Source organism: Bufo gargarizans, chromosome 4 (genome assembly GCF_014858855.1).
Source record: "Bufo gargarizans isolate SCDJY-AF-19 chromosome 4, ASM1485885v1, whole genome shotgun sequence".
Lineage (NCBI taxonomy): Eukaryota > Metazoa > Chordata > Amphibia > Anura > Bufonidae > Bufo > Bufo gargarizans.
The window spans coordinates 366,447,218-366,462,224 of record NC_058083.1 but is presented as its reverse complement, the minus strand read 5'-3'; the positions used below and the strand labels follow the sequence as shown (position 1 = coordinate 366,462,224).

General features: G+C 45.7%; 1 protein-coding gene across 2 annotated transcripts in view; it reads left to right on the top strand.

Moving 5' to 3' along the window:
* LOC122934105 (synaptojanin-2-like) overlaps positions 1 to 15,007 on the top strand; it is a 237,525-nt gene that overhangs the window by 209,898 nt on the left and 12,620 nt on the right. The window contains exons 23-25 of one of the 2 annotated variants that reach the window (XM_044289305.1): positions 1,904 to 2,032; positions 12,891 to 12,955; positions 14,842 to 14,950. In XM_044289305.1, coding sequence (XP_044145240.1) covers positions 1,904 to 2,032; positions 12,891 to 12,955; positions 14,842 to 14,950 — 303 coding nt within the window. The remainder of the gene's footprint in view (positions 1 to 1,903; positions 2,033 to 12,890; positions 12,956 to 14,841; positions 14,951 to 15,007) is intronic. The other variant, XM_044289307.1, reaches the window with a different exon arrangement.

Here is a 15,007-nt window from a genome sequence, read left to right as displayed (position 1 = left end):
CCAGTGACAGATTCCCTTTAAGGACTTGGCCATTTTTTGCAAATCTGACCAGTGTCACTTTAAGTGCTCATAACTTTAAAACGCTTTGACTTATCCAGGCCGTTCTGAGACAGTTTTTTCGTCACATATTGTACTTCATGACACTGCTAAAATTGGGTCAAAAAAGTTTGTTTTGTTTTTTTTGCATAAAAAATAAAAATTTTACCAAAAGTTTTAAAAAATTAGCAATTTTCAAAGTTTCAGTTTCTCTACTTCTGTAATGCATAGTAATACCCCCAAAAATTGTGATGACTTTACATTCCCCATATGTCTACTTCATGTTTGTAGCATTTTGGGAATGATATTTTATTTTTTGGGGATGTTACAAGGCTTAGAAGCAAATTTAGAAATTTTTCAGAAATCTTCATAATCCCACTTTTTATGGACCAGTTCAGGTTTGAAGTCATATTGTGAGGCTTAAATAATAGAAACCTCCCCTCACCCATGACTGCACCCCATGCGACCAGGGACCTCCCATCCGGGACAGGAAACCTGAGAAGATAAAAGGTTCACACCCCCACCAAGCACCAGTTCAGGTTTCCTGTCCTCCAGATAGGAAGTCCCTGGGAAGCTCCTATTCTGGTTCTCACCGGCAGCTGGGGGGAGGCCCAGGCTCTGATCCGGTGGGTGGCCTCCCCCAGGTGGCTGAAGGCTCTCCGGGGCTGCTACCTTCAGTCTCTGGTTCTCTCCCCCACATCCCGGCGCTGATCCGAGGGAGCCGCTGTGGCCGTGTTCAGGCGGCGTCCCTCCTGGCTTCCGGCTTGCCCGTCTTCCTGTCGGCGTCGGAGGGGGCGTCTGCGCATGTGCACGCCCCGACACGGGGGGGCGGGGCTTGACCCGGAAGTTGGAGAAAGGCCGGAGCGTGCCCAGGCGCGTCTTTTAAAATATAAATGGGGCAAGGGGGGGATCCAGCCAGCTGATGGCTCGTTTTTTTTCAACAAGATGTCAGAGCCGCTAGATGGACGCGCTGAACCCCTGTAACCCTCAAGGCCCGCTAGTCCGGTACCAGTCCTGAGGAGTGGGGGCAAAGGATCATTGGTGAGATGTACCCTTTTCTTTATTAATGGGGTGTTATTTGCTTGGTTTTGTTTAGGTGGCAAAGACCCCCAAAAAAGCTACCTCAAAAACGAAGCATAAGGAGTGTGCAGGATGTAAAGTCCCCCTGGCATCCTCCTATTCTGAGCCGTTATGTACCCCATGTATTGATAAGTTGGTGGCAGAGGAATCCCAAAGTCTCTCCAAAAATATGAGGTCCTTAATAAGGTCTGAGGTCAAAGCCTCCTTAAAATCCTTGAGTAAAAGCCGCCCTAGGTCTCCGGAAAAATCTCCGGATCTTAGGGATTCGGATATAGACCGTTCTGACATGGAGGAAAGAGAAGCAGGCCAGTTACTCTCTAATGATGCCACATCGTCAGCGGAGGAGGAAGCGGGGGTTCCTATTTTTCACCCGAAGATACCCAAAACCTCCTTAAAGCAGTCAGAGCAACCATGCAACTGGAAGAGCTATTTGGCTGAAGTCCTGGGAAGCTGATCAGGGCTCAATGGCTAGGCTGTGCTCCATCCCTTGTGAGGGTGACGTTGCTCTTCTATCAGCTTGAATCAGTCGGCCCATTCTCCTATGACCTCTAGCATCAACAAGGCATTTTCGCCCACAGGTGCTTACATCACCTTTCTTTCCCATTCTGACATTCAGTTTGGAGTTCAGGAGATTGTCTTGACCAGGACCACAACCCTACATGCATTGAAGCAACTGCCATGTGATTGGTTGACTAGATAATCGCATTAATGAAAAATAGAACAGGTGTTCCTAATAATTCTTTAGGTGAGTGTATATATTTCTCTATACATTTTTTTTTTTTTTAAGATGCAGAGATATCGGCTTTAAAAAAGGAGCTCCAGGATATTGGGGAAGTGCGCTCACGCTCCCCTAGCAGGTCACTATCTGTTCCTGCCAGGCCTCGTTCACGTCCACCACAGAGACCACCACCTCCAAGTAAGAGAGCTTTATATAATTATGTGGCACAAATTAAAAGGAATATAAATGTATTATTTTGTAATTATCCAAATGATGAAATAACAAATCAGCTATACTATAGTGTACTGAAATTATTGTATTAGTGATACTTGTACAACATTAAAATTTTTAAAAAAGAGGCCATTGAAACATTCCTTTTACAGTCCTGGTGCAATTTGCAGTCACAGGGACAAATGTGTCTCTGCCCCATATTTCTTGTTGGAGTTTGTGTTGGGCTCTGTACAAACAATGTCGGAGCCCTATGCTTAACGCTAAATTAAATTAATTCACCTGTTTTGATGCGGCTGGTGTCCGTTTCTTGCTGTATTGCCAAGTTAAATTTAGAAAAATGGCGCCTGCCATGTCCATGTTTCTGGCAGGAGGTAGGGTTGCCAGCACATATTTACATGGTCTGATGAAGCAGGCAATTGTCATGTAGGAAGCATTCCTTTCCTACAAATGCTTGCCATTCAGTGGAGGTGAAGCGCTGCATTTACAGTTAGGTCCATATATATTTGGACAGACATTTTTGTTCTGTACATTAGCAAAAAGGATTTTGAACAAAATAATTCATATGAGATTGAAGTTCAGACTTTCAGCTTTAATTCAGCGGTTGAACAAAATGATTGCATAAAAATGTGAGGAACTAAAGCATTTTCTAAGCTCAATCTCTTCCTTTCAGGGGCTCAAAATTAGTTGGACAAATTAAATAATTGGAAATAAAATGTTAATTTATACTTTATTGAAAACCCTTTGACAATGACTGCCAGAAGTCTTGACCTCATGGACATCATCAGACGCAGTGTTTCCTCCTTTTTAATGCGTTGCCAGGCCTTTACTGCAGCGGTTTTCAGTTGCTGTTTGTTTGTGGGCCTTTCTGTCTGAAGTTTAGTCTTTAACAAGTGAAATGCTCTATTTGGTTCAGATAAGGTGACTGACTTGACCATTCAAGAGTATTCAACTTCTTTGCTTTATTAAAATCCTGAGTTGCTTTGGCTTTATGTTATAAACCAATCAGTTTGGCTGCATTTGTCTGGATTTGAGCACACAGTATGTCTCTGAAAACCCCAGAATTCATCCGGCTGCTTCTGTCTTGTGTCACATCATCAATAACCACTAGGGACTCAGTGCCGCTGGCAGCCATGCATGCCCAAGCCATCACACTGCCTCTGCCATGTTTTACAAATTATGTGGTATGCTTTAGAGATCATGAGCTGTACCATGCCTTCGCCATTCTTTCCATCATTCTGGTAGAGGTTGATCTTGGTTTCATTTGTCCAAAGAATGTTCTTTCAGAGGTGTGCTGTTTTTTAAGATGTTGTTTTTTTTTTTTTGTTTTTTTTTTAGCAAAGTCCAATCTAGGCTTCTTATTCTTGAGGCTTATGAGTGGCTTGCACCGTGCAGTGAACCCTCTGTATTTACTTTCATGCAGTTTTCTCTTTATGGTAGATTTGGATATTGATACGCCTATATCCTGGAGAGTGTTGTTCACTTGGTTGGCTGTTTTATTCTGCGATCTTCCGTGGGTGTCCAGGTCTTTTTGCATTGTTGAGGTCACCAGTGCTTGCTTTCTTTCCCAGGATGTACCAAACTGTTGATTTTGCCACTCCAAATAGTGTAGAAATTTCTTGGATGGGTTTTTTCTGTTTTCGCAGATGAAGGATGGCTTGTTTCAACTGCATGGAGAGCTTCCTTGACGGCATGTTTTCTTCTGAGCAAAATCTTCAAAATGCAAGCACCTCAACTCCACTCCAGGCCTTTTATATGCTTAAGGCCTCATGCACACGACCGTTGTGTGCATCCATGGCCGTTGTGCCGTTTTCCGTTTTTTTTTCCGCTGACCCATTGACTTTGGAAAGTGCACTGTTTTGCAGCCGAGACCGTGATCCGTGTATCCTGTCCGTCAAAAAAATATGACCTGTCCTATTTTTTTGACGGACAACGGTTCACGGACCCATCCGTGTCCGTGATCCGTGGCAGTAGGTTACTTTCATACAGACGGATCCGAAGATCCTTCTGCATAAAAGCTTTTTCAGATCCAGATTTCACTTCGTCAAAACTCATATCCGACAGTATATTCTAACACAGAGGCGTTCCCATAGTGATGAGGACGCTTCTAGTTAGAATACACTACAAACTGTGACAAGACTGCCCCCTGCTGCCTGGCAGCACCCGATCTCTTACAGGGGGCTGTGCGGCACCTGAAGGGGTTAATTGTACTATCATATCCCCCTGTAAGAGATCAGGGGGGCAGAACCCCCCCCTCCCCAGTTTGAATATCATTGGTGGCCAGTGCGGGCCCCCCCCCTCCCTCTATTGTAATAATTCGTTGGTGGCACAGTGTGCGCCCCGCCCCCCCTCCCCTCCTCCCTCTATTGTAATAATTCGTGGGTGGCACAGTGTGCGCCCCCCCATCGGCCCCCCCTCCCTCTATAGCATTAACAACATTGGTGGCCAGTGTGCGGCCTCCCATCTCTCCTCCCCCCCCGATCATTGGTGGCAGCGGAGTTCCGATCGGAGTCCCAGTTTAATCGCTGGGGCTTCGATCGGTAACCATGGCAACCAGGACGCTACTGCAGTACTGGTTGCCATGGTTACTTAGCAATAGTACAATAGTAGAAGATTCATACTTGGCTGCTGCGATGTCTGTGTCCGGCCGGGAGCTCCACCTACTGGTAAGTGACAGGTCTGTGCGGCGCATTGCTAAATGAACTGTCACTTACCAGTAGGAGGAGCTCCCGGCCGGACACAGACATCGCAGCTCGCAGGTAAGTATGAATCTTCTACTATTGTACTATTGCTAAGTAACCATGGCAACCAGGGCTGCAGTAGCTTACTGGTTGCCATGGTTACCGATCGGAGCCCCAGCGATTAAACTGGGACTCCGATCGGAACTCCGTTGCCACCAATGATCGGGGGTGGGGGGGGGGAGATGGGAGGCCGCACACTGGCCACCAATATTGTTAATGCTATTGAGGGAGGGGGGCCGATGGGGGGCGCACACTGTGCCACCAACTAATTATTACAATAGAGGGAGGAAGGGGGGGGGCGCACACTGTGCCACCAATGTTGTTAATGCTATAGAGGGAGGGGGGCCGATGGGGGGTGCACACTGTGCCACCAATGTTGTTAATGCTATAGAGGGAGGGGGGGCCGATGGGGGGCGCACACTGTGCCACCAATGAATTATTACAATAGAGGGAAGAAGGGGGGGCGCACACTGTGCCACCAATGAATTATTACAATAGAGGGAAGAAGGGGGGGCGCACACTGTGCCACCAACAAATTATTACAATAGAGGGAGGAAGGGGGGGGGCGCACACTGTGCCACCAACCTATTACAATAGAGGGAGGGAGGGGGGAAGCCCCACTGGCCACCAATGATATTCAAACTGGGGAGGGGGTGGGGGTCTGCCCCCTGCTGCCTGGCAGCCCTGATCTCTTACAGGGGGATATGATAGTACAAGTAACCCCTTCAGGTGCGGCACCTGAGGGGTTAATTGTGCTGATCACGGCCCCCTGTAAGAGATTGGGTGCTGCCAGGCAGCAGGGGGCAGTCATGTACACTGTTTGTAGTATATTCTAACTAGAAGCGTCCCCATCACCATGGGAACGCCTCTGTGTTAGAATATACTGTCGGAAATGAGTTTTCACGATCTAACTCATATCCGACGGTATATTCTAACATAGAGGCGTTCCCATGGTGATGGGGACGCTTCAAGTTAAAATATACCATCGGATTGGAGTAAACGCCGATCCGATGGTATAAAAGGGACTCCAGACTTTACATTGAAAGTCAATGGGGACAGATCAGTTTGAAATGGCACCATATTGTGTCAACGTCAAACGGATCCGTCCCCATTGACTTGCATTGTAATTCAGGACGGATCCGTTTGGCTCCGCACGGCCAGGCGGACACCAAAACGATTGTCCGATTACTTTTGGTCTTTTTAAAAACGGTGCCTCATGTGAAGGAGCTGAAACTCCTAAACCCTTCATCCAATTTTTTATGTGGATACCCTCAAATGAAAGATAAAATGTCCATTATATAACTGTAACTTGAATATGTTTTAGTAAACAGGTGAGAAAAAACTAAATTTGTGTCAGTGTCCAAATATATATGGACCTAACTGTACATGCAAAGATCTCCTCTACTGTAAAGAGATGTGTTACTGCCCTCACTCATCCCCATACAGGTTCATTGTTTCTGGGCAGCAGAGTGCTGTTTACATACCACAATATGCTGTCCAGAAACAATGAGGTTAGGCTTGAGCGAATTGCGCTTTGGGTCATAGAAGTTGATTCGTTCAAAAACTTCAGTGTTAATGCGGTTTCCATACAGCATTAAAATGTATTGGGTCCATGGAGCTAGACTGTTTTGCCCTAAGTCGCGCAACACTTCAGTGAATTCCTACTGTATCCCTATCTGCGTATTTAAAAACATTTTAAAATAGAAATCTGAAATGCGCTTTGGTACTGGCTGGTACCTAGTAAGGCTTGTCTCTGTCGCGGTCTGTTATTGGCTAGCTGTTATTGGTATGACACAGCTGAGTTTATACAGAGTGTTTTGACATATATTTTATCACAAGTTCTCTGCCTAACATTTAAAGAGGACCTTTCACCGATTATGACACTGTGAACTAAGAATACAGACATGGAGAGCGGCGCCCAGGCATCTCACTGCACTTACTATTATCCCCGGGCACCGCTCCGTTCTCCTGCTATGCCCTCCGGTATCTCCGGTCACAAAGTTATGGTAGGCGGAATCTGCCCTTGTTCTTCTGTAGCGCTGGCCAATCGCATTGCAGAGCTCACAGCCTGGGAGAAAATAGCCTCCCAGGCTGTGAGCTCTGCGCTGCGATTGGCCAGCGCTAGAGCAGAACAAGGACAGACTACGCCTACCATAACTTAGTGACTGAAATCTCCGCCTACTGTAACAGTGGCCGGAGATACTGGAGGGCATAGCAGAAGAACGGAGCGGCGCCCACTGATAATAGTAAGTGCAGTGAGATCCCCGGGCGCCGCTCTCCATGTCTGTATTCTTAGTTCATAGTGTCCTAATCGGTGAAAGATCCTCTTTAACCGCCTCCGGACCGCCTAACGCAGGATCACGTTCCGGAGGCAGCAGTCCCAGGCACAGTCACAGTCACACATACATGCGTCATCTCTCGAGACGCGAGATGACGCGCTTAGCCGGCCCGCGCATGCGCATCGCATGCCGGCAAAAGTTAGAGGGGGGTCACGTCATCAGCTTGCCAGCCAATGATCGTGGCTGGCAAGCTGATGATTTAAAAAAAAAAGAATCAGAAGCCAGTTAACACATTATATTTGTAAATATAATGTGTTAAATGGCTTCTCTGCTCCTCCGCTGGTCCTTTTTGTCGGTTGGTCTCAGCAGCGGAGCAGGCATCACAGTGAGTACACACCAACAGCACACTTAGCCCCAGATCACCCCCCATCACCCCAATTAACCCCTTGATCACCCCTTGATCGCCCCTGTCAATTACCTAGTGAAAGGAAAAAAGTGATCAGTTTAAACTGTCACTTTTTTTTTTTCACTGGTATTGACTGTTAGGTTTTAGGATAGTTTAGGCCCCTTGGTTAGGTAGTTAGTGATCGGTTAGCGCCCAGCCCACCGCACCGCAGTCACTGATTCGCTATTAGCGTATCGCTAATCAGCATTTGTACTTTTATAGTATCTGGAAGTGATCAAAACTGATCACAGTCAGATCTATAATAGTATTAGTGTCACCTTAGCTCGCCCTCCACCCAAAACACAGTGTTTGCCCAATCAAGCCTGATCGGTCGCCCACACGTGCGTTCACCCACCCCCGCACAATCACTTTCCAAGCACTGCGGCGATAAAAAAAAACCTGTTTTGATATTTTTTATCAATCGCAGCGGCCTCTGGTACTTCGCTAGCCTCCCATTTGTAAGACAGGCTTGCTTTTTTTCTTGGGTAGTCTCAGGGAATACCCCTAAATTTAGTAGTCCAAATGTCAAACAGGGGGTATTCTTCCGAAGAGGCCTACAGGCTTCTGACCCAGTCGGATGAGGAATGGGAACCCTCATCTGACGACTCTAGCGGGTCAGAATATGAACCTGTAGAAAGCAATGGCAGTCTGACACAAAGTTCGGACGAGGAGGTTGAGGTCCCTGATACCACCAGGCGTACCCGGCCCCGTGTTGCTAGACCACAGGTTGTGCAGGATCCGCTTCAAGGGCAGCAGAGTGGGGCTGGCGCTGTCGGATTACGTGGTGAGGCATACACCAGCACTGCTGTAGAACATGGTGAAGTGGCGAGCACCAGAAGGGCAGTTGAAGCTGGTACGGTGGTACGTGCAGAAGTTACCCCGTCGCAGCCACCGCACAGACAGGCCCGTAGACCCCCTAGAGTCCCTGAGGTGCTGGCAAATCCTGATTGGCAGTCCCGAACTTCAGCCGCACCATTAGTTCCCCCTTTCACCGCCTAGTCTGGAGTTCGGGTTGAGACAGCTCAGATCGGTTCGGCCCTAGAATTTTTTGAGCTGTTCTTGACTGCGGAGCTCTTGGACATAGTCGTGGAAGAAACAAACCGGTATGCCACTCAATTTATATCCGCCAACCCAGGAAGATTTTATGCCCAGCCTTTCCAGTGGAAACCAGTCCAAGTTTCCAAAAAAAATAAAAAATTCGGGGCCTTCTCCTCAACATGGGTCTAACCAAAAAGCATGAATTGTGGTCATATTGGTCCACGAACCCAATTCATCACATGCCCATGTTCTCTGCTGCCATGTCCAGGGCACGATTTGAGGCCATCCTGCGTTTCCTGCACTTTAGCGACAACACCACCTCCCGTCCCAGAGGCCACCCAGCTTTTGACCGGCTCCACAAAATTCGGCCCCTCCTAGACCACTTCAACCAGAAATTTGCAGATTTGTATACCCCTGAGCAAAACATCTGCGTAGACGAGTCCCTTATACATTTTACCGGGCGCCTTGGCTTCAAACAATACATCCCAAGCAAGCGTGCCCGGTATGGGGTCAAATTGTATAAGCTCTGTGAAAGGGCCACAGGCTATACCCACAAATTTTGTGTCTGAGGGAAAAGATCAGACCCTGGAGCCAGTCGGTTGCCCTGACTACCTGGGGAGCAGTGGGAAGACAGTCTGGGACTTGGTGTCACCCTTATTCGGCAAGGGGTACCATCTTTATGTGGACAATTTCTACACAAGTGTGGCCCTCTTCAGGCATTTGTTCCTAGAACAGATTGGCTGCTGTGGCACCACGCAAACTAGTCGCGCGGGCTTCCCCCAACGGCTCGTTACCACCCGTCTGGCAAGGGGGGGGGAGAGGGCTGCCTTGTGTAACGAAGAACTGCTCGCGGTGAAATGGAGAGACAAGCGTGACGTTTACATGCTCTCCTCCATTCACGCAGACTCAACAATCCAAACTGAGCGAGCAACCAGTGTCATTGAAAAGCCCCATTGTGTCCACGACTATAATTTGCTCATGGGAGGGGTGGACTTCAATGACCAGATGTTGTCTCCGTATTTAGTTTCCCCACGCACCAGACGCTGGTATAAGAAGGTGTCTGTATATTTAATTCAATTGGCTGCATATAATAGTTTTGTTCTCTACAGTAAGGCTGGGAGAACAGGATCCTTCCTCAAATTTCAGGAAGAGCTCATCGAGAACCTCCTGGCCCCATCCACCAGTGTAGTTAGCCGTCTACACGAGCGACATTTCCCCAGTGTCGTTGCAGGTACCTCAACCCAACAGTCACCCCGAAAAAGATGTTGTGTCTGTAGCAGGAGTGGAATAAGGCGTAACACCGGCTATTTCTGTCCTGACTGCCCTGACCACCCTGCCCTATGCTTTGGAGAGTGTTTCCGGAAGTACCACACACAGGTACACTTAGCATAGGTATCACATCTCACAGGACAGGCACACAGGGCTATTAGGGCCCATTCACACAGAGCTGCTGCAAACCTCTCCTTTCACCTGGGACAAAGTGCATAATGTACTTCGCCACATCTTTGGGCGCTTTGCGCTTTGCACATTGTCCCATGGGGAAGGAGAGGTTTGTCCTATAAAGGTAAAAAATAAAAAATAAATCACCAGTAAGCAAAAAAGTTAATGTTCTGTTCAAAAGTAATTATAAAGTTAATAAATTTATTGCGTTGCGGCCTGGTTTTTTTTTTTTTTTTTTTACCTTCCAGGTGGACCAACCGATTGACTAGCTGCAGCACTGATGTGCATTCTGACAGAAGCATTGCTCTGCTGTCAGATTACACAAAAGTCGGTGTATGAAGCGCTGCAAGACGAGATTTCTCCTCTGCAGTAAAAGATACGTTTGCCGAGGCATATGAGCTGAGGAGGCGGCGGTGTTCATATGCTTTGGCAAACACTTTGTATATATAAAAAAAAAAAAAAAAATCCCGGCAATGATTTATTCATCCACATCGATTGATGTGGGTTTGCCAGGGCATACGAGTGGGTATGGATGTTGGGCGGAGCTCCTATGTCCTGGCAGACGCCTTTCCCCTCCTTTTTTTTTTGGGCAGAGATTTTTTCATCCACATTGATCTGTGCCGTTCATTTTTTCTTTCAGCCCAGAGGCTGAACGGAAAAAAAAATTCTCATTACCCATATGCTCAATATAAGGAGAATAGCAGAAACTCCTAATGCTGGCCATACATGTAATAATTGCGGAGACCCTCAAATGCCAGGGCAGTACAAACACCCCACAAATAACACCATTTTGGAAAGAAGACACCCCAAGGTATTCGCTGAGGGGCATATTGAGTCCATGAAAGATTGAAATTTATGTCTCAAGTTAGCGGAAAGGCAGACTTTGTGAGAAAAAAATAAATCAATTTCCGCTAACTTGTGCCCAAATTTTTTTTTTTCTATGAACTCTGCATGCCCCTCTTTGAATACCTTGGGGTGTCTTCTTTCCAAAACGGGGTCACATGTCAGGTATTTATACTGCCCTGGCTTTTTAGGGGCCCTAAAGCGTGAGAAGAAGTCTGGGATCCAAATGTCTAAAAATGCCCTCCTAAAAGGAATTTGGGCACCTTTGCTCATCTAGGCTGAAAAAAAGTGTCACACATTTGGTATCGCCGTACTCAGGAGAAGTTGGGGAATGTGTTTTGGGGTGTCATTTTACATATACTCATGCTGGGTAAGATAAATATCTTGGTCAAATGCCAACTTTGTATAAAAAAAAATGGGAAAAGTTGTCTTTTGCCGAGATATTTCTCTCACCCAGCATGGGTATATGTAAAATGACACCTCAAAACACATTCCCTAACTTCTCCTGAGTACGGCAATACCACATGTGTGACACTTTTTTGCAGCCTAGGTGGGCAAATGGGCCCACATTCCAAAGAGCACCTTTCGGATTTCACAGGGCATTTTTTACAGATTTTGATTTCAAACTACTTCTCACGCATCTGGGACCCTAAAATGCCAGGGCAGTATAACTACCCCACAAGTGACCCCATGTTGGAAAGAAGACACCCCAAGGTATTCCATGAGGGGCATGGCGAGTTCCTAGAATTTTTTTTATTTTTTATCAAAAGTTAGCGGAAAATGATGATTTTAATTTTTTTTTTTTTCTTACAAAGTCTCATATTCCACTAACTTGTGACAAAAAATAAAAACTTCCATGAACTCACTATGCCAATCACGAAATACCTTGGGGTGTCTTCTTTCCAAAATGGGGTCACTTGTGGGGTAGTTATACTGCCCTGGCATTTTAGGGGCCCTAATGTGTGAGAAGTAGTTTGAAATCAAAATCTGTAAAAAATGGCCTGTGAAATCCGAAAGGTGCTCTTTGGAATGTGGGCCCCTTTGCCCACCTAGGCTGCAAAAAAGTGTCACACATTTGGTATCGCCGTACTCAGGAGAAGTTGGGGAATTTGTTTTGGGGTGTCATTTTACATATACCCATGCTGGGTACAGCGATACCACATGTGTGACACTTTTTTGCAGCCTAGGTGGGCAAAGGGGCCCACATTCCAAAGAGCACCTTTCGGATTTCACAGGCCATTTTTTACAGATTTTGATTTCAAACTACTTCTCACACATTAGGGCCCCTAAAATGCCAGGGCAGTATAACTACCCCACAAGTGACCCCATTTTTGAAAGAAGACGCCCCAAGGTATTTCATGATGGGCATAGTGGGTTCATGGAAGTTTTTTATTTTTTGTCACAAGTTAGTGGAATATGAGACTTTGTAAGGAAGAAAAAAAATTCATCATTTTCCGCTAACTTGTGACAAAAAATAAAAAGTTCTATGAACTCACTATGCCCATCAGCGAATGCCTTAGGGTGTCTACTTTCCGAAATGGGGTCATTTGTGGGGTTTTTCTACTGTCTGGGCATTGTAGAACCTCAGGAAACATGACAGGTGCTCAGAAAGTCAGAGCTGCTTCAAAAAGCGGAAATTCAAATTCTTGTACCATAGTTTGTAAACGCTATAACTTTTTTACCCAAACCATTTTTTTTTACCCAAACATTTTTTTTATCAAAGACATGTAGAACAATAAATTTAAAGAGAAATGTATATAGAAATGTAGTTTAAAAAAAAAAAAATTACAACTGAGAGTGAAAAATGTCTTTTTTTTTATTTTTTTTGCAAAAATTTCGATTAATAACAAAAAAGTAAAAATGTCAGCAGTAATGAAATGATCATTCTTGGTACGGATTCTGTACCGAATCCACGTTCAAAGTTCCCATTGAAGTAGGTAGTGTCAAAAACCACGTGGAATTTTTAAGCTGACTCTGCAACAGTTTTCATATTTTCTTCTCTTGTGAAATAACCCTAACATTGTTTGAAATTATTTTTGCAGAAAACAGCATTCCGACGCCTGTTCAGCAATCAGTTAAGCTTCTTCCTGGTTCACCGCATCATCCTGTGAGTCTTTATTCTCAATCAGTCATTTAATAACCACAATCCAAAGGGTGACTAAAAACTTTAATGAATGAATAATGCATGAATAGCTGTAACAGTAACAATTGCTGTTAGGGCCTCCTCAGCAAATTAGATCTCTCCCCTCCCCTTTTTAGACAGAATTAAAAGTCCTGTGATGTGAACCCAGCCTTAGGCCCCTTGCAGACGAGCGTTCCTCCCGCAGCGAGTCTGCATCGCATTATGCCAGTGTTCCAGAACTGTAAGGGTTACATAGCATCATAAATCAATATAATACTATGTGACTGCCGGCAGCGATGGGAGGTCAGGCCAGGTGCTGCGATGCGGACTCTCTGCGGGAGGAACGCTCGTCTGCAAGGGGCCTTAGGGTTACTAAAGTCTCCCACAGGGCTCATTAGGATCCGCATGTTATCCCTGCAGCCCTTGGAAATTCTGACCAAGCCAGTCACTATTGATCTTGAATAGTGAACACAACAAGAGGTGATTGGACTAAACTTGTTCTTTATGGTCAACAAGGTGGTGGGTGTTGCCACACACCAGGCATCCTCAAACTGTGGCCCTCCAGCTGTTGCAAAACTAAAACTCCCAGCATGCCCGAACAGCCTACAGGTATCAGCCTACAGCAAGGCATTGTGGGAGTTGTAGTTTTACAACAGCTGGAGGGCCGCAGCTTGAGGATGCCTGCCATACACCATATTATTTGCCATATTTTCTTTTTGTTTTCTACTGATAAACATCTGTAGTGTATTTTAGTAATCGATTGTTTTCTTTTTTTGATTAATCGAGTAATCTAATAAGAAAAAATGAATTAATAGACTGTTTTCCCCTGCCATCGGTCCCCAACACGCTTCTCCCCCCCCCCCCCCCAACACCCTTCTCCCCCCCCCACCGTGCGATCAGCCCAAGTGCATCAGTTCCCCCAGTGACATCAGCTCTCCCCACCCCAGTGCAATCGGCACCATTCCCCCAGTGCCTTAATCTGCATTGCCATGACCCCCACTCCCCGAGTGCCATCGGATCAGCCCCCTCCATGTCCCCCAGTGCCATCGGATCAGCCCACTTACCTTTCCTTTAGGGGCGCTGCTCCACAGCTCCTTCCTCTTCTTCATAGTGCAGCACGTGTAATAGCAAGCGCTTCACTCCCGCTCCATGGTCACATGACACAAACGAATCCTTGATACAGAAATATTTCAGCAATTATTTTCTTGTGTCGATTTACTCGATTCAATCGAGTAATCGTTTCAGCCCTACTTACATTAATTAAAAGTTAGGTTTTAAATAACTACGTCTCTTGTATTTTTGTTGGATGTATATCGTTGGTGAGCGCACAAAGTCGCTAGCTGTATAGTAAATTAGTACTTGAATGTAAATGTCTATCTTTGAACACTATTCAAGGGGGAGGGGGGGCAGAAAAGGCATTGCAGATTATTCACTCAAAGCAAGGAGAATTATCAGAATTATGATCTCTCATAGATCATGAAAAGTTCAGAACAGAGGGGGAAATCTAGAATCCGCTGATGATTTAATGTGTAAGGGGACCTCACAATTCTTACCCGATGGCAGAGAAAGATCGATCTGTTGAATATCAACATGCCTGATCCTTTTGTTCTAGGCAAATACGTTGTGGGGCATCCAGCAGAGACGTAACTCCACTCTCCCTGCTGAGAACACATACACTTGGCTGAGCATGCATGTGCATGAGAGGGGGGTGGTCAAGAGAGAGAGCTGTAAGGCGAACAAGTGTTAGGCGGGCCGCTATCTAATGTCTTAGATCTTATTTGATGCACTTTTCAACTAAGGGAAGACCATTATCATAACTGTAACTACTATTATAAATTTCAGACACTAAATATTTCACATTTTCTTCTCAGCCAAAAGACAGATCTGGGATTAGTAAACCTTATAATGTGAAGCAGATTAAAACTACGACAGCACAAGAAGCAGAAGAAACCATTAAATGGCTCATGGAGTCTGGAAAAGGTGAATGTATTTTGTAGCTAATACTATATACCGTATTTTTCGCCCTAAAAGACGCAC